Source organism: Halichoerus grypus, chromosome 12 (genome assembly GCF_964656455.1).
Source record: "Halichoerus grypus chromosome 12, mHalGry1.hap1.1, whole genome shotgun sequence".
Lineage (NCBI taxonomy): Eukaryota > Metazoa > Chordata > Mammalia > Carnivora > Phocidae > Halichoerus > Halichoerus grypus.
The window spans coordinates 35,147,434-35,166,669 of NC_135723.1; the positions used below are offsets into that span (position 1 = coordinate 35,147,434).

Sequence of the window (19,236 nt, forward strand, 5' to 3'; positions counted from 1 at the left end):
CAACACCATTCCACTTCTTTAATTTGTTAATTTTAGAAGCTCACATTAATAGGTGCACTTATGTTGAACTATTTCTTCATTCCCAGCTTTAACCTTGTTTGGTACTGATGTGTAGCCTTGTAATACAATATTGAATTCTGGTACCTACTGTCACTAGAATTTAAATACATCTCTGGTCATAAAGTGGTTGGTTTAGTTCTCATTACCTCTCCACTGTTTTTGCCTGCTTTGACATTTTAACCTTAAAGGAGTGGGAAACATTTTATCTTTTTTTTTTTTTTTTTTCTTTTTTTGCGCTCTGGGGTAATTTATATCTGCTACTTGAAGGTTTGGAAGATTTTCCATTAAACTCATCTGAACTTAGTACTTCTTTTTTAGGTATAGCTGTTCAATTTCTGTCTCTTGTAGAATCGAATTTAATAACTTACGTTTTTTTAAGAGACATAAGTTTTTATCTAGATATCAAATGTATTATTGGTTTAAAGATGTGTATAATACTGTTTGGTTTATAGTATTATATGTTTATTGTATATTTTTAAATCTTCACATTTTTAGTTGTGTCATTATTCTTATTCTTAACACTGATTACATCTTAACAAAACTCTTCACTTAAAAAAAACACAAATTTTCCAAGGTTTGTTTGTTTTATTGGGCTTAAAAAAATTTTTTTTTTATTTGAGTATAGTTGACACACAATGTTACCTGAGTTTCAGGTGTACAACATAGTGATTCAGCATCTCTCTATGTTATGCTGTGCTCACATCAAGTGTAGCCACTATCGGCCACCATATGACGCTGTTACAGTCTCACTGGTTATATGATTGGGCTTTTCAAAGAAATGGGTTTCTCTTTAATTGATCAAGCCTGTTGTTTTCTAGTTTTCTAATTAATTAATTTCTGCTATTAACTACATTAATCCCATCTATTTTCTTTGGGTCTCTTTGGTTTTTTGGTATTCTCTAGCTTTAGTTTATTGGTTGTTTTATTTTTTTCAGTCATTCTTATATTAAAATTAATGAATGTAATTAATGATCTATATTTCCCTGACAGTAAAGCTCTGGCCATTTTCCATTGCTTTAAAATTTATGCTGTATCTCACTATCATTTTTAAATAATTTAAACATTTTTGGTTTTCTTTATTTTTTTAAAGAAATTTTCCACAAAAATAGATTTTCTTTCCTTGTTCCTCCTTTTCTCATTCTCACCCTTTAACTGCTTGTCTTCCTTCATTATTTTATTTCTGTTATCATTGAACTTAAGACCCTATTGACTAGAAGAAGCATTACTTGATGTACTAGTAAGAGAAAAAAAAAAGGCACTCAATTAAACTGTGATTTAGTACTTTTTTATCATTCAGAGTTTTTACTTTATGCCCACTGAAGGAGCCCTACAGATTTTAATTCTGGCACTTTTTATAGAATCTTACCTGAAGTTTTTAATAAATTATGGTTTCCAGATAACAATTACATCTCATTCTTCCATCTTTTTTCCTCAGATGGTCCTTACATTGTTCACTGATGACCCATGCCATCAGAGTAATAAAAATAGAAAGTTTGCTCAAACGCAGGCGATACCAACTACATTCCAAATACTGCCTGGGAAAGAGCAAATTCAAGCTGTCATTCCAATGTCAGAGAAAAAAAGAATTGTATATCTTAGAGTGGATGAAATACACTACATTTTGATTTTAATTTTATTTTAGTTGTGGTGAGAGGATGTAATATCACTTCTGCTGTCTAACTTTTAAGGCTTTATCTGTGTCTAATACATTGTCAAGTTTTGTGAATACGCCATTTGTATTTAAAAAGCATGTGTAGCATGAGTTGAATGGGCACAAAAGGAAACACGCTATTTAATTGTATTATTCATATCCTTTATAACCTTCCCTTTTTTTTTTTTGCCAATTCCATTTGTTGACTTTTGAAATAAGTAAGCTAAGTACCTCAAGATTTGTGAAATTATTAGTTTCTTCTTTTATTTTTACCAATTTTTGCTATATATTGATATGCCATGTTGTTAGGTTTGTTAATGTTCAATACATTTTCCTTGAATTCTGTTATGTCTAATATTTACATTGATATGATTCCTTTACTGGTATGAATAACAAAATATAAATAACATAAATATATAGTATAAAATACATTATTTGTTATTTTCATATTTTTTGTTGTTTATCATTTTTAGTTTGTATCTTGGAAACAGTGTAAATTGGATTTTCTTTTGTAAACTGAGATTTTACATTTTTATTAGGAATTGTAACGTATCATAGATATATAATTACTGATAAAATTGGATATACTTTCTGTTGTTTTATTTGTTGTGTGTGAAGTGATGAACAAATGTGGTACAGTTCTTCCTCTGTGGATTTTATTATATAATGGGCAATATCTTAAATAATAGCTCATTTTTGTTTATCATGTTATAGGTGAAAAGTATGTTCTGTTGTACTATTTTATCTGTTCTTCAAAAATCTTTAAGGGAGGTGTTAGCCCTATTCAAAAGGACAGAAAAATTAACATGGAGTTACATGGCAATTTGGGGACTAGAATTCATTCCTCAGTTTGGTAAATGCAGTCACTCAGGAAAAACTCCATGGAACTCATAATTATATTTTAGCGTCATTTTTAATGAGCTATACTATATATAAAACTATTTCCACCTTTCTTCAGTTCTTCTCTGTGTTGACATTTTGCCTGGACCGAAGAGGCAATAATTTCCAAATCAAACATAGTTTCTGTCCTCAGGGAGTTTGACTTTCATTTGGAAGCTCAACACCTTGGGTGTGGTCTAAGATAAAGGCAGTATTATCTTAGAAAGAATCTAAAAGCATTTCTTCAATCCTATTTTCTTTCCCTTTTCCCTTCAATTGGCTAACTTCTTTCATTCTCTACTCATGTCTGATTCTTCCAGAGGCTTTTCCACCGTCTCTACACCACAATACGTCCCCCCTGGTATGCCCTCAAACATTGCCCAGTCCTGTTCCTAAAATGATATACAAGATAGTGTACTATAATTATTGGTATATCTGTTTTTTGGTTGGTTTTTTTTTTTTTCCCTACTTGAAACGGTTTCATTTAGTTCTGTGTCCTTAGCGACTAGTGTAGTAACTGGAACACAATAAGGGCTTAAGAAGCACATGATGAATAATGAATGAATGCTAAATTTTGTTCTGTATCCTCAGCAATACCACCTGGCATGCAATAAAAGCTCAATAAAGGAGTCCAAACTGTTGTCACCATGGCTATAGCAAGATTCTTGAATATAGCATAAAACTAAATTCTTCAATAATTAAAGCCTGATAATGGGGCATAAATACTCATGTTCAGTAGCTTTTCCAGAATGATAAAACGTTTCATTGTTATAAATCTTATAGTATCCTCTAATAAGAGAAGAAAAATTGGAATAGCAACTCTACATGTTTTTTGAATTTCTATATAATTCATAATATAAGCAGAATAAGCATTAAGAAGAAAATAAATACAATTGTGGGCAAATTGAGCTTGAGATAATTAAAAGAATAACAGCATAAGATATATTTAGAGATCTTCCTTTTTAGTTATATATTGTGATGAGCACAGGGTGTTGTATGTAAGTGTTGAATCACTAAATTGTATACCTGAAACTAATATTACACTGTATGTTAACTAACTAGAATTTAAATAAAAACCTAATAAATAAAACCTGTATCTGGATAATAGTCATCCTAATTTATAATTTTGAAAGTATTTCTATTAATTTATAAAGTATATTTTGCCAAATACATTCAGGAGTTCTGGAAACTTATTAAATTATTTTTTATAGTTATGAGAAATTTAAATAAATCCAATGATTAACTTTTCTACAATGATATATTTGTAGTATTTTCATCTCATATAAAATAAATAATCATAACTTGCATTTGCACTTTGAAAAATACAAGATAATTGCAGTTTAACTGGTTTAGTGTGTGTATGTGTGTGTTGGTTTAGTTTTTTTTAAGTTATGGTACATATATTTATAGTTAAGTTATTTTTTAAATATATTTTCAGTGATTAGGAAATTAGGCACTTAAATCATGGACATGAATTCCTTCTAATACACAGATATGTTTAATATAAAACAGCGTAGAGATAAAGATAATGATTCAGTTGTGGTTAAAAATGATAGGGCGGAGAAGCATTCAACTAAATACACTAAAAAATCCACCCACTTGTCTTATATTTGCTTTGTTCAGAAGGCAATGGTGACTTTGAAGTAGAAAAATATTGATTCATCATGTTATAGCCAAAGGGATGTTAATACATTTTCCCTTTTTTCTTCTAGCACACTGATTTATGTCAGTACATGGACAAGCACCCTGGGGGGCTGCATCCAGATAATGTGAAGGTAGGAAAAGATCTTTTTAAGCTGAGGGTTAGCATTCTTCATGTGTATTTTTTTAGTCGAAGTCTAATCTCTCTACCATAACTTAAAAAAAAAAAAGTTGTGTAAAGAGAGTGATATTGAAATGAAGCATGGTTATTGCTTTGTTTAGTGATTGGAAACTGTGTTTAAATATTAAGTATTTTCACTGGAATATTATTGTTTAGAACTTATTCTATTTTTGTTTCATGGAGAAACAATTTGCTAATAATAAGTGAGATCCACTGGAATACTATTGTAACACTGTTTTTAAGAAAAGAGAGTCTCAGGTAGCTCTACCTTGGACCTTCATACTAAAGTGCCACTAAGTTTTAATATAAAATATTATGATCCAAAACAATGTTATAGTGAGTTCTCAGTGTATATTTTTTCATTTGTATGTACAAACAGATAAAAATAGTTTCCTACTGCTCTCTTTCATTTCTTTTACTACAAATTGGATTACTATGTGTCAAAAGAACTAAGTTTTTCTAAGATTTGACCCAGCAGCCATCTTGGAAATTGTCTCAAAATTTCACACTTCGAACAGGAGACTCTTTCTTAACATATGTGAGCAAGTCAGAAGATACCAAAGTTATATCTGAAAGTTTAAGGATGTGCTCACATTTTATAATTCAAATGACTACATTCATGATCCTGAGAATCAACTGAGTACTGTGGATGTATGTGAAGTAGAATTGTGCCCATTTCTTCCCATTCATTATCTATCTACACCACTCTCTCCAAGAGACACCTTCTTTCTTTTGTACCTTTCCCTTTGGTTGTAAAGGTGTATGTGCTCATATGCTATTTTGTGTGTGTTTATTTTGCTCTATAAAAACAATATATATTATTGTATGGCATTTAAAAAAATATCATGGATATCCTTTAAAATCAATACATCACTGTGTAGTTTAATTTTCCTAATAACTGCATATGAGTCCATAGTATGAATGAACTGTAATTTTCAACTGTTTTCTTATTCATGGATCTTATGTTGTTTCTAGAATGTTGTTATTCTAAATTATTCTAGAGTAAATAGTAGTTTAAAACCTTTACATTCTTCTTTTGTGTATCAGTTAATGGATTTTCTTTATTAAGAGACATAACTTCAGTTTTAATGAATTTGACTGGAACATTTGCCCATGAGGTTTTGAATTCTAGAAGGACTATTTTCCTCTACTTTCACAAGCATTGACTATAACCAATCATTTTAATTTTTGCCATTCTGATGAGCAAAAATAGAATATCTTTTATGTTAGTGTTTCCTTGACTGCTAGTAATACTAGTATCTTTTTCACATGTTTCTTGACCATTTGTAATTATTTTGCCTGTTCTTATATATTGTCCATTTTTCTATTATTTATTTTCTTATTTTTAATAAGTTGCAGATGCTTGTTAATATTTGTGGCATTAATAATGAGGATTGTCATGATGGCCAGTTATGTTGTATAATTTTAAAATGCATGAACTTGTAACAGCTCTGAAAAAACATTGTTTAGACAAATAATAGAATCAATATGTTTCATATAGCTCTTTTTTTGTTGTGCACTTTTTCTTTTGTTTTGTTTTATTCATAGATATCTTTTAAATTTTTTGACTATTCATTTTTCTTCAAAATCAGTATCCATTGACATAGACAGTTTTTTTAGTAGTTAGATTGGGAAAGAAATTTTGACAGATGTTTAAGATGTGCTTTATTAATCTTGCCATGTTTAAGCCCAACTCCAAACATTAATATCATAACATGAGCATAATTTTTTCTTTTTTTTCCTAAACATTAAAACATTTCAAGTTGTTTCATTTACACATTAAATGTTCTCTTCTTAGGGTTGATTGGGTTCAAAACCAACAGTACAGTACATCCATACTGCTGTTTCCTACCTTAATCCTAGGGATCTGTGGAGAACCCAGGGGGAGCCCAGGGGTCTGTTAGCCTCACTGGACAGCAGCAGCTATTCTGAGCAAACTTTCATTTCCTGACTTCCAAGTTCAGTGACAGGATTGAGATTAAAGACCTGACTGAACCTTTTCAAAGAGTGGCTCAGTTGCTTAAGCATCCAACTCTTGATTTCAGCTCAGGTCATGATCTCAGGGTGTGAGATTGGGCCCCGCATCAGGTTCCGTGCTCAGCGCAGAGTCTGCTTGAGGTTCTCTCCCTCTCTTCCTCTCTTCCTCTGCCCCTCCCCCTGTTCTCACACTCTTACACTAAATAAATAAATAAATAAATAAATAAATAAATAAATAAATAATCTTAAGGAAAATCATGGCATCACTGGATTTTTATTGTCCTTGCTTGGTTTTCTCACCAGCCTCTGTGTGTCATTAGTTGTGGGCAAGTATTGGTGGAAAATTTTGTTGGTGAAACAAAGAAAAGAGCTTTTTCCACAAAGCATCGTTGTGTTCACCATCCTCAGGCCAGTGTCACTGATGATTTTTGTGGCACTTTTAAGTTCTGCTTCTTCCGTGCCATTTTCTTTTTCTTTTATCTTCTCGTGGTTATGAGGAGATTGATCTCTGTATTGTGGTTTTTCAAGAACTAGTCTGTACTTCCTTGAAATCATGTTTCAGTAGCTCTTCCCCAAGTTTTGCAAGTTTTTCTCTCATTCCATGGTCCTCCATTATACTTCAGATACCTAGTGTTTGCTCCCTGTTCCCAGCCCTTGTAGTGCCGTGGCAGTAAACATGGTTTCTAGTTAGTGTCACCTAAGGTGTGGTGAGAAACTTAATGGTGAATGTGTTCTTCATTCAGCCTAGAAATAATGTCAAAAATTAGATGCAACACCCACGGTGAGTCTGGATATTAGTCATATAGAGCAGGAATTATACCCACTCAGAAGTGGTTTGATGTGGTCACAGATTGATGCTCTACTACATTTTTGCCTTTAAAAGAGCATGATACGATTTACCTCTTCTTACGCCTTTTTGAATAACTGAAAGTCAGCAAAACATATTGATATATGGTATTCCTTTACCCATCGCTGTTGAAATCTTGGCTCCTTGAGGATTTGCCAAAGTGTACTGGATAGTCTCAGTACTTCTTAAGAGTACAAGAAACCTCAGTAGTCCTTGAAAGGTCTTCAAATATGGCTCCATGGCAGAGTCACCTGCAAAGCTTTATATATATATATTCTCTGTTCTCATCTTCCAGAATCAGAATCAGATTTCAAAATCCCTTTAAGAAGGGAATGGTGGGCATTTGCTCAGACCCAGGGCTGAGAGCTCAGGGTGCCTCCCATGAACCACAGTGTCCCCTCGCTCTCCCTGTGACCCTGATGGCTTTAACCCCACAGGACATGTATGCTTGCTAGCTATCCTGGCCTGTTTCCCTCTCACAACCTTACAGCCTGCCTTCCCCCACGGCTCCTCACTCTGCCAGTGAGGTGGTCACAGTGGGCAGGGGCTGGGTGGGTGGGTGCAATAGGGAAGAGTGTGAGAGACAGAGTCTGGCCTGTAGTGCTTCAAGAAACAGGTGTCAGACCTGTTTCTACCTCACAGTAGAAAATTGTAAGCATCTTTTGTGGATAATCTGACCAGTCCAAGAGACCAGAAGAATCCAGGTGACTCTACAGTGAAGACCCCCTTTGAAAAGTAAGTAGCTTGGAGGAAGCAAAGTTGCGTGCATTAATTAGAGAAAATAGGAAAGAAAACTTCCAAAAATCATCAATATTCTCCAAGAGGTATAAGAATAATGGTATATCTATAAAAGAAGAATGATAGGCTATTTTTAAGAAGAGGAACTTAGTGAACAGAAAGTTGCTTTAGAAATTAAAAATATGATGACAGAAATAAAAATTAACAAAAAAGGGTGGATGATAAAGTTGAAGAAGTATGCCAGAAAATAGAGCATAAAACACGAATCTAAAAATGAAAAAGAAAATATCAAAAAAAATTAGGGGTCCAGTCCAGGGTATCCAACATCTGAATAATTGGAGAAAATAGACAGGAGGGAATCATTAAAGTAATAGTCATTAAACTACACTATTTCCAGCTATGAATGATGTGAATTTCAAGATGAATAGGGTCCATTAAATGCCCATAACATTTAATGAAAATAGACTGACAAAATTCATTTATTGCAAAATTTCAGAAGAGTGGTTTCAAAGAAAAATACTACAAAAGGATCGGCTTTATTGCAATGGACCAAAATCACAGCGGCATTAGGTATTTCAACAGCGACATCAGAAGGGAGACAGCAGTGGGGTAGTGGCTTGGTGGTTCAGATTTCAGACTATTCTTCTGGGGCGCCTGGCTGGCTCAGTTGATAGAGCATGTGACTCTTGACCTCAGGATTGTGAGTTCAAGCCCCATTGTAGGTGTAGAGCTTACTTAAAAATAAATAAAATTATTCTCTCAACCTATTATGCTATACAAAGTATCAAGTAAACCTGAGGGGAAAATAATTATTTTCAGATGTTCAAGGAGTTGAAAATTATGCCTGCCCTAGCATCCTTTCTCAGGAAGCTACTCAAGGATGTACTCCACTAGAACTCGGGTATAAACCAAGGCAGAGAAGACAAAGAAACCAGGTAACAGAGGCTAGCCCAGGAGAGAGATGCAAGAGATTTTCAGAACAATGTTGAAAAGAGTCCCAGGATGACAGTTATGCATCAGGTCGGGACAGTAATCCACTGGTCCGATTAGAGCAGGTCAGAAGTTGCCAGGAGAGATTTCCAAGAAGAGGAAATTGTTAGGTAGAACACCTAACATGTTTGAGCAGATTTCCAAGATGGGAAAAGAGTTTGGCGTTGAATTAGCAGTAACTACAAAGAAAACTAAATGAAGGAAAACAAGCCAGTAAACAAAAGAACTAGATCATCACTAACACCAGGAAAAACAAATTATTGTGCAGGGGGAAGAAAAGTATTCATAGTAAACGTGATGGCTCAGGTCACAATCGTAATATTTAAACATTAATGTTGGTATAATTAAAAAAAACACCTCTTTAAGTGAGTCTGCTGTAACCAAGCAAGCTCCTTCCAGGATTAGCATCCTAGAAAGGGCTTTTTGACTCTTTGTCCAATGTTCTTTTCCCTACACCGCAGGATTAATACATTAAATTACTGTAATTAGCTTATTATTTGACTTTATATGCACTCAGTCACATAGGTTTGTCGTCATTTTCATATTGAAGATAATACTTATACCTTCTCTGAGGGTGTGGGAAGTTAAAAAATAGAATGCAGCTTGTTAATGCCTGTGTTTTGGCATCTGAATTGCAGTGCACGGAAGCAGACGGCCCTTATTACCATGTTGGTTTCCATGGGAGGCCACTCACCTAATTATGCGCTGGCTTTTCTTCACCTGCTTAGACACAATGCACTCCTCCAGGGTTACATTCAGGATCTGCACTGCAGGTGAAATTATTCTCAAAGAAGTTTGACTATGACATAGTGACAGATGTCCCACTGGTATTTCTATTTGATGTATTAACGTATTTTTTTTTCATGTGGTGATATTTATTGTCACCTAAATCTATGAATGCAAAATGAAGAGCATAAGAATAATATTTACTAAGTTAACAGCTGTTCATAATGCTGAGCTAGATGTTAATTAAAAAAAAAAAAAACAGTTGAGCTAAAATAAGACCTTGTAATGGTTCTCTGTAAATTTAAGGAGATGTGAAAACCAGGTGAGATAAACTATTATGTTGAAAAGAGCATGTTCTGTAATAACTCCAAAGCTCTGTGTTTGCCTAAATAGCTCGTAGATCATTAAATGATTGCAATGTCATAAATACTGAATATGCATTATGTTGAACAGAAGGAAAGTACAGTGATCAAATCCTTTTGCTTCTAAATGTGGCAATTTCGACTTTTAGTTTCATTATTGGGCAGCAAGACAGTATATGTGAAACGTTTATCTTGGATTCTAAAAATGTACATATTTTTATTTACATTTCATATATCCTTGTTTATGGTAATAATATGGGATGTCTTGTCAACTAAAGTTGTTCTTTAGTGTGAATCTTCTCAAGCATTACAAAGATGATGTATCATTGAAAAATGGAGGGGGGAGAAAGAACAACTGGAATGGTACATAACTTGTGATTTCATAACAAAGCATGGGATATTCTACAGTGATTTTATACTATATCCTTAGCAAAACATCTGTTAAGTTTTATCTTGCTTGATGTATATTCCTTGTAAGTCCTGGAATAAACTCATAACAAAAATTGTCAATGTTAACTAAATTTCTAGAATCACTGTGCTTTCTCAGTATGACATTGTGAAATAAATATTCGCTATTAACTAATGGTTTGTTTCTTAGCATAATATGAATTTTAGACAAATGGGTAATTTTAGCAGTTAATTACTTAGAGGGCAATTTAAAATCTCAATCAAAAGCCTGAGGACATTGTCCTTGTTATAAATATTTATGATGATTAAAGGTATAGCAACCAATTGCTAGAACATAATTGGTATGTCAGAAACTGGTTAGAATTTTGGGGGGAGGGTAGTTAATTTTTTCCCCCTTTAAGCCATTCACTCTGAATTTTATTAGGTTTTGGCTCTCATAGTTGAGTTGAATGCAGGACTTGTATTCTTCAATTTATAACTCTCAGTGATTTACAGATTGATCATTGAGGTAAAGGAAATGACCATAACAGTCTAAATTTTGTCCTTCCAGTGTTTTATGTGTTCTTTAAAAATTAATAATCATGAGAGACTGAAAATTAAGGTTCATGGAAAAAAAGATTAATTGCTGCTGTCTCCAGCTAATATCTAGAAATGTAGACGCGTGAATTTTAATATCATGACGACATTGGATCCTCCTGTGTTTTTCTGTAATATACCTTCATTTCCATGTTATCCTAATGGCTTTTCTAGAAGATTCCTTGCAAAAATGCATTTGCAGTTTTTTAACGCAACTGTTTTGGGATAACCCAAAATAACCAAAGTAATTGTGAATACTGTGCCTTAGTCTCTGAAATATCTGAAATCCAACTGGCATAAAGCTGAGTTTCATTTTTGCATTTCAATATCTATATTAATTAAAAAGATATGAGGATTATTATGCTTGAAATATCGCTATTTTTCTTTCATAGTCCAGGGAACAAGCAGGTGTATAACAGACAGAATAATGTTATGCCAAATTAAGATTGTCTTATACAGATGGCACGGAGAATTGATTCCTAAATGAGACTTTCTAATGTTTAGATAGAAAATCAGGTGTTACCTGATTTTCTCCATACTCTGCTTTAGAACTCTCATTTAGCTGGTAATGATTTCCTACTATGCGTTACTGTGAATATATAGAGACTTTTCTCATTCTGTATTTTGGGAAATAGGATTATTTCATGAAGCTATTAAAGAGTGCTTTAGTCTCAGCACCTGTCCAGGTTTCTTTTGAACATTTTTATCCTATTTTTATTGTAACAGAATAATCTTCCATATCTAGAAAGTGAAGGATTAACAATCAAAGAAACAATAAAAGAAAGTGAAACTCCATGTGTTGATTCATATTGTGCTGGACATTCAGAAGGGGTCTCAGTAGTGAATTTCTGGTGAAGCTGTGGGGCCGCTTTCAGTTGTTCTGATCATGTCTTTTGTATCTTTTTTTTTTTTTTTTTAAAGATTTTATTTATTTGACAGAGAGACACACAGCGAGAGAGGGAACACAAGCAGGGGGAGTGGGAGAGGGAGAAGCAGGCTTCCTGCCGAGCAGGGAGCCCGATGTGGGGCTCGATCCCAGGACCCTGGGATCATGACCTGAGCCGAAGGCAGACGCTTAACGACTGAGCCACCCAGGCGCCCCTCATGTCTTTTGTATCTTTGGCATCATCTGCGGATCTGCTTGTCACAATCTGGATCAGACAAAGGAATCAAGGCAGCTAATTAAATGGCAGACTCTTTCTTAGGAGTGCTTTAAAGCCTAGATTGAAAAGAAATCACCCCAAAGATTGATGAAGTATGGTCATTGGAAGTATGCCATACGATATTTTGTAAGATGGAAGATAATTGTAAGATGAAATTACCCAGCCTGGGGAGTACCCAATGAGAGTACGTCCTCCTGGGTTTTAATCTTCAAGCCATTCACCTTGCTTCTCTCTCATTTAAGATGGATCCTGCACTTGACCCCTTTGTTTGTATGTTTTCCAAGACAAACATGAGGACCCAGGAAGGAAATCAGCCTGAGTAATAAAGTCATGTACACACTACCGAGGATTTTTCTGATTTTTGGACCGGTACAGCCTTCGTGTGACTAGCCAGTACATCGCGTAGCTATTTTGTCATTAATGTATCCATTCCTATTATTTGAGACCTCTCTGAGAGGATAGAAAGAGAGCTTTGTTGATCATTATATCCAAATTCAAAGTGTTTCCTGCATTCCGTTTGAAATTTTTCTGTGTTATAGCTTATACATATGAGCTTTCTCTAAGACCCTTAGACTCAAGATTTATCACCTGTGTCAGTTTTTCAGTGTGCATCTCTCTCTCTCCTTTTTAATTGTAATTTTATTGTGTTTTTATCTGGAAGCCTGTACCTCTCACTCCCCTTCACCCATTTTGCCCATATCCCCACTCCACTCCCTTCTGGCCACCACCAATTTCCTGTTTATGGGTCTGTTTCTGCTTTTTGTTTGTTTGCTTGTTTGTTTTTAGATTCCACATGTAAGTGGAATCAGATGGTATTTGTCTTTCTCTGACTGACTTATTTCACTTAGCATAATGCCCTCTAGGTCCATCCGTGTTGTCACAAATGGCAAGATCTCATTTTTTATGGCTGAGTAATATTCCTGTGTGTGTGTGCGCACACGTGCACATGTGCGTGCTCCATCTCTTCTTTATCCCTTCATCTGTCAGTGGTCCCTTGGGTTGCTTCCATATCCTGGCTACTGTAAATAATGCTGCAGTAAACATAGGGGTGCATATATCTTTTTGAATTATTATTTTCATTTTCTTTGCGTAAATACCCAGTAGTGGAATTATTGGATTATATGATATTTGTATTTTTAATTTTTTGAGGACTCTCCATACTGTTTTCCATAGTGGTTCCATCAATTTGCATTCCCATCAACAGTGCAGAAGGGTTCCTTTTTCTCCAGTTCTCGCCAACATTTGTTACCTCTTGTCTTTTTGATTCTAGTCATTCTGACAGGTGTGAGGTGATATCTCCTTGTGGTTTTGATTTGCATTTCCCTTACAACGAATGATGTTGGACATCTTCTCCTGTGTTTTTTACCATCTGGATATTTTCTTTTGAAAAATGTCTATTCAAGTCCTCTGCCGATTTTTTAATTGGGTTGATTGGGGTCTTTTTGGTGATGTATAAGTTCTATATATATTTTGAATATTAACTCTTAATCAGATATATCATTTGCAAATATTATCTTTCATTTCAGTAGGTTGCCTTTTTGTTTTGTTGATGCTTTCCTTCGCTGTGCAGAAGCTTTTTATTTTGGTGTGGTCCCAGTAGTTTATTTTTGCTTTTTTTCCCTTGCCTGAGGAGACATGTCTAGAAAAATGTGTCTGTAGCCAATGTCAAAGAAATTACTGCCTGTGTGTTCTCTTCTAGGAGTTCTATCATTTCAGGTCTCACATTTAGGCCTTTAATCCATTTTGAGTTTATTTTTGTATATGGCGTAAGGAAGTAGTCCAGCTTCATTCTTTTGCAAGTAACTGTCCAGGTTTTCCAGCACCATTTATTGAAGACACTGTCTTTTTTCCATTGTATACTTTTGCCTCTTTTATCATAGATTAATTGACCGTATAAGCATAGGTTTTCTTCTGGGCTATCTCTCTCTCTTTTTAAAAAAGTTTTATTAGTCTTGTCAATTGATATTAAGACACTTCATGTTGATTAGTGTCTAAGATGTTACTTAAAGCAGTAAAACCATTTTAAACTTCATTTATTACTTATCGTTGTGTGTAAAAAAAGAATGACCCTTTAGTTAGGGGAGAGTAGCATACACGCACAAATGAAGTTGAGAAAAATGTGTATTTCATGCTATTTCTTTTAGTTTTATAAAGTGCGTATCAATCAGGTCAGTTGTGTAACTCTGAACTATATGGACAAAGAGAAACCTGATAACAGGTCTTAAGAAGATTATATTATTTGAATTCTTTGAAACAACTGTTTCAGTTTTTCTCTTGGAAAATGACGTTAGGTAACTATTTAAGGCCAATAGCTTAAGTTTGACCATTTTGTTTCTACTTAGCTAGGGAATATTTCTAATACTAATTTTAGGCTGTTAACCAACTTTATTAAAGGGAAAATTCTCATCCTCAGTACTACCAACTTGCTTCATCATATACACAAACCCTCATAACTTGGAAACCTACTTACTGTATTAGAGCTTCTTTCAAGGAATTTGACAAAACAAAGATCTGTCTTTCAAACCCCGTTTGACTCCCTGTAAGCATCCCAGCTCTGGTTCCCATGGTTTCAATCTGCTGCTTAAGGAGGATGTCTCTCTGTACCTTGCTTGGTATCTACCATTGCACTGAGGCCAGAAGAGAGGGCAGAATGGGAGGCCAACTTCCCTGGTATACTCAAAGATCACAGAAAGTATGCAAGATCTTTCCCACAAGAGCTTGCCCAAATACCTGAAATTCTCATTTTTGGAGTTATTCCTCTCCAGAAAATTATCATCTTTAGGAATAAGATATTCATGCATAAATATCTCAGAGAATGTAAATTAAATAATTGTTATATTATCTGGAAATGATAAAATGTTATTTATCTCAGGACCTTGAGGGAGTGGAACAAAGAAGAAGAAAATTGAATGGAAGATCTCAAAAAGGATAAAAAGTAGCAAGACAAATTACCCCTGGAGCTCAGATTTTCCAAGAACTACACCTATCTGTAGTACGTGGCAAAAAAAGTCTACATCTACAACCTGATGGCTGGACATGGGTATTTGTGTCTTACCCATCCCAGTAGCACACTTCACACTGTCAAGGATGTCCAAAGTGACACGTAAATTATACCATAATATTGAATATCTGGGGTTTTGTTTCTGTCTCCTTTACATCTCCATATGACAAGCTAAGCATTCTTTCCAAAAAATTTAACACATGAAACTGCAATGATGCTTTGTAAAATAGGAACTGTTTGACATGAATTCTGTACATTGTATTTGCAATTAGAATTTGGTATTTGCATTAGGTACTTGCACATTTGAAACTCACCTAAATGGAATGAATCATGATGAATCATAACTGTGGCCTTTAAAAATTTCAGAAAACCTAATATTGTAATGACACCATTATCTGATGTATATTGTAAAATATTTTGACATTTCTCAGATATTTTGGGGTCTCAAAGTTTCTAATTATTTTCCATCTCCAGAAAGTTTGATGTCTGGGTAGTTTCATGTTTGCACAGCCTATGGGTTTTTAAACAATACAATGGTAAACAAGGAACATATTATTTGAAGTATTTATGACCCATGTACAACTTTGGTTTATTTGCCACTGTCATATTTTCTAGCCTTAGATTCACACCATGTATAGCTACTTCAATCAAATAGTACATGTACTTTTTAAAAAAAGTCAAACAGTGCACAAGCAGTACTCTTAATTACCGGGTGTCAGAGCAAGACAAAAATGGGTTCGAATATTAGTATTACCTCTTACTTGCTGTGTGGCCCTTTGGCCGATTCATTTGATTCCTCTGAGCCGTTGTTTCTTTATCTGTGAAATAGGGGTAATAGCATCTATCTGGCAGAGGTGTTGGGAGGATTAAATTATCTAAATGAGTGTAAAGCACTAGCACAATGTCTGTCATCGTAAGCACTTAGTAAATGGCAGTTATTATAGCTCTTTTATTTGTGAGTCCCTTTCATTTCTGTTATTCAAACAATTATGAAATGATAGCATTACAAGGCGAATGACTATTAAAGGTATCTAAGACTCAATCAGTCATTTTCAAGATGAGAAATTTAAGATCCAGAGATGGTAAACTTGGCTCCCAGGGGGCACAAAAGTACACTAAATGTCTTTGTAAGAATTGGTTATATACCAGAAGGCATGGGGTCCATTGCTAATAGCTCTAATAAGCCTCCTGTAAGCCCTGAGAGACTCTAGACGTTGCTTAAGAAAGTTGACCCATGAAAATCCATATGATGTTCCTGTGCTTAGTCTCATGTGAAGTGGAACCACACATATTAAATAATTCATGCATTTCAGACCATTCATAGAACCCAGTGACTCTGAACACTGATCACACATCTATAGACTTTGAAAGGGAGGGAAATATAAATCTTGTTGTTTACTGCAAGTACCAATAATTCTTCTGAGTAATAAAACATATTGAGTCCAACAATGTGTGCCTTTTACCCACTTAAAAAATTTTGATAAAAGGCCTTATCTTGATTTTTTTTTATCTACTTAAAACCTAAGTAGTTTCATAAGGGAATAGATAAAGTATTAAAGGCTATCCCCAAGAAGTATATAGCATGGCACTGAGAATACGAGCTGTTTCCTGCCAGGGATGACAAGACAACTGGGCTATAGATAGATCTGCTGCTGGCAAAAATGTTGTGTTCATCAGATTATTGCTATTTAAGGCATTTTCCCATTCGGATTTGTACTGCAGAAAGTGAACGTATTCAAACTAGAGTATAAATCCTCAGTGATTATATTGAAGAATTTGGAGGAATCTCCTTTTATAAAGTTGAAGAGAATATCCTGAGGTGACAACGTATTTTTAGGAAGACCTTATGGCTACTATAGTAGAAAGATGGAAAGAGAGTTTCACATCTGTTGATAATACTTATCAACTTCAGTACCTAAAGCCATGTTATTAATTTCTGAGAGGATTTTAAATAGCAAAAACAAATTCAGGAATCATATACTCATTACATAATATACTAATTGAGACTTTTACAAACTTGGGTTCACTTAGTAAAAGCACTTTCATTATATTGGGTATATATCTGTGTTCATCCATGCATTTATCAAGCATCAGCTGCATTTAAGATGATGAGATATAATGGGGAGTTCACAAGCGCTGTGTGATGGATGAATGACTTTGAGTAAGTTTCTTGTGCATTTAGAGCTTAGTTCTCTTATTTAAAAGAAAAGAAAAAGTACAGGATGATTGATGGAAAGGATTAAATGATACATGTAAGAGTACTCAGAACAGCTTTTAAATTAGAGTAAACCTTCAATTGGTATCAGTCCCCCCTCTTTTCAGTTGCTGAGATTCCATCAATATGTACCAAGTTTTATTAGCAAATACCAAAGATGATTTGTACTTCTTTTCTGTGCATGTGGCCCCTCTTTGGTGGTCCTTCTTGCCTTCACACTGTCCCTCTGGTTTTCAAAAAGATCAAGTGTAGGTTATTGTGTGGTGATTTATACAACCAAGTGGAGTGCCTTTCTCAAAATTTATATGGGAAAGTTAGATATTTGCCTGCTTATCTAACAGAAGAGATTCCCAAGACGTGAGTTCTCAAGACATTTCCAAAGACTGTTCCATTCTATTTAACTTAACATGTCCACTGCTTCCTTACAGCCTCCCCCAGCTAGCAGTGCATATTCTGTTAAGCACATTAAAATATTATTGCTAAAACACCAGCTTTTCTAATGTGTTTAGTGAAGTGTACTGTTGTCCCCCTGCCACCATTACGGTTATGATGATGAGTTGGTAGGTTTCTAGTTTTATACATTGTCTTTTCATTTATTTGGGTTTTTCTTCTTAATTTATCTCGTGACCTGCTTGCTTGGTCATTTCAATATTTTCCCTCAGGGTAGCAAGAGGTCTGGCATACAACACATCATTTCGCCTTGTGCATCTAGTGACTGTTCAATTTGATTTCCTAATAAAATTTTACATGTGATGACTGACCAGATTGCTATGATTTATCCCTTCCACGGGCTGCTCTTCATCTTATGGCAGGATCCGTTCTATTTTATTTTTTTTTATTTTAGTTGGAGCCTCCTCCTCCGTGCCTCCAGTACACTCCGTTTGTGTTGCTGTTACAGTGCAGACTTCTCGAAGTGGTAGCCATCTGCTGGTGTGTCTCTCATACCCAGTGAGCTGTGAGCTTCTGGAGTCCAGGGACTCCATCTAACACTTTATTTATCTTTGCATCCCTCGTGCAGACAGCACCTAGCACGACACACGGCTGGCACTTAATAAATCCCGAGTGAATTTATTCTATGGAGATTTGTTCTGACTTATCTTTGTGCATTGCTCGAAGAGCTAAAAGTTGTTTGGGGGCTAGCACCATGTTTGGGGCTGTATTTGTCATGTCTGGGCCGCGTTTGTCATGTACACAATTGTAATTGGAGTGTGTAGTTGCCTCCTTCCCTGACACCAATTTTCTTAATCTCCTTTAATATGATACCCTCTTTGAATAGCTTCTGCATTAGCATGAGGATTATATATTTTCACTCATTAGTAAAGGTATTAAAAGAAGAGCCCTTTGGGACTGCCTGATTTACCCACTTCTACCCTTAGTGTTTGGAAAATCCCATGGCATTGTTTCCTCTCTGTTATTTTTGTATCTGCTTCATCCAGATGTTTCTAAATTCAGCTCAGTAATCACAGTACTGGTATAGGAGTGTCAGCTGTGTGTCCGGGTTAGGAAGATGGCCGGGGCACGCCGCCTGTGAGAGGCAGGATGATACATACGTGGTAGACATATGCAGAGGCTGCCCCTGGAGCACAGCGAGGAGCACCTCACGCACACCTGTGGAGGGAGTGAAGGCCTGGGGAGGTGGTCACGGTGGGCTCCAGGGAAGAGCGGTTCTTGAGGTGAGACCTAAGAAATAACCTGAAGAATCACAGGTAACGGGGGGGCGGAGGCTTTTTTGTCAGAAAAGAGGCAAGAATAAAGGTAAAGGCTTGAAGAGCACTGTGCTCGGAGCGTGGGGGTGGGTGAGATTGCGTGAAGTCAGGGAGC

The 19,236-nt window shown here is 35.2% G+C and overlaps 1 protein-coding gene across 4 annotated transcripts in view; it reads left to right on the forward strand.

Moving 5' to 3' along the window:
* The window catches only part of CDK14 (cyclin dependent kinase 14), a 543,473-nt gene that overhangs the window by 260,412 nt on the left and 263,825 nt on the right, over positions 1-19,236 (forward strand). For 3 of the 4 annotated variants that reach the window (XM_078059237.1, XM_036071484.2, XM_036071486.2), the window contains one exon: positions 4,303-4,365. The exons of the other annotated variant lie outside the window; for it this stretch is intronic. In XM_078059237.1, coding sequence (XP_077915363.1) covers positions 4,303-4,365 — 63 coding nt within the window. The remainder of the gene's footprint in view (positions 1-4,302; positions 4,366-19,236) is intronic. 4 annotated transcript variants of the gene reach the window in all.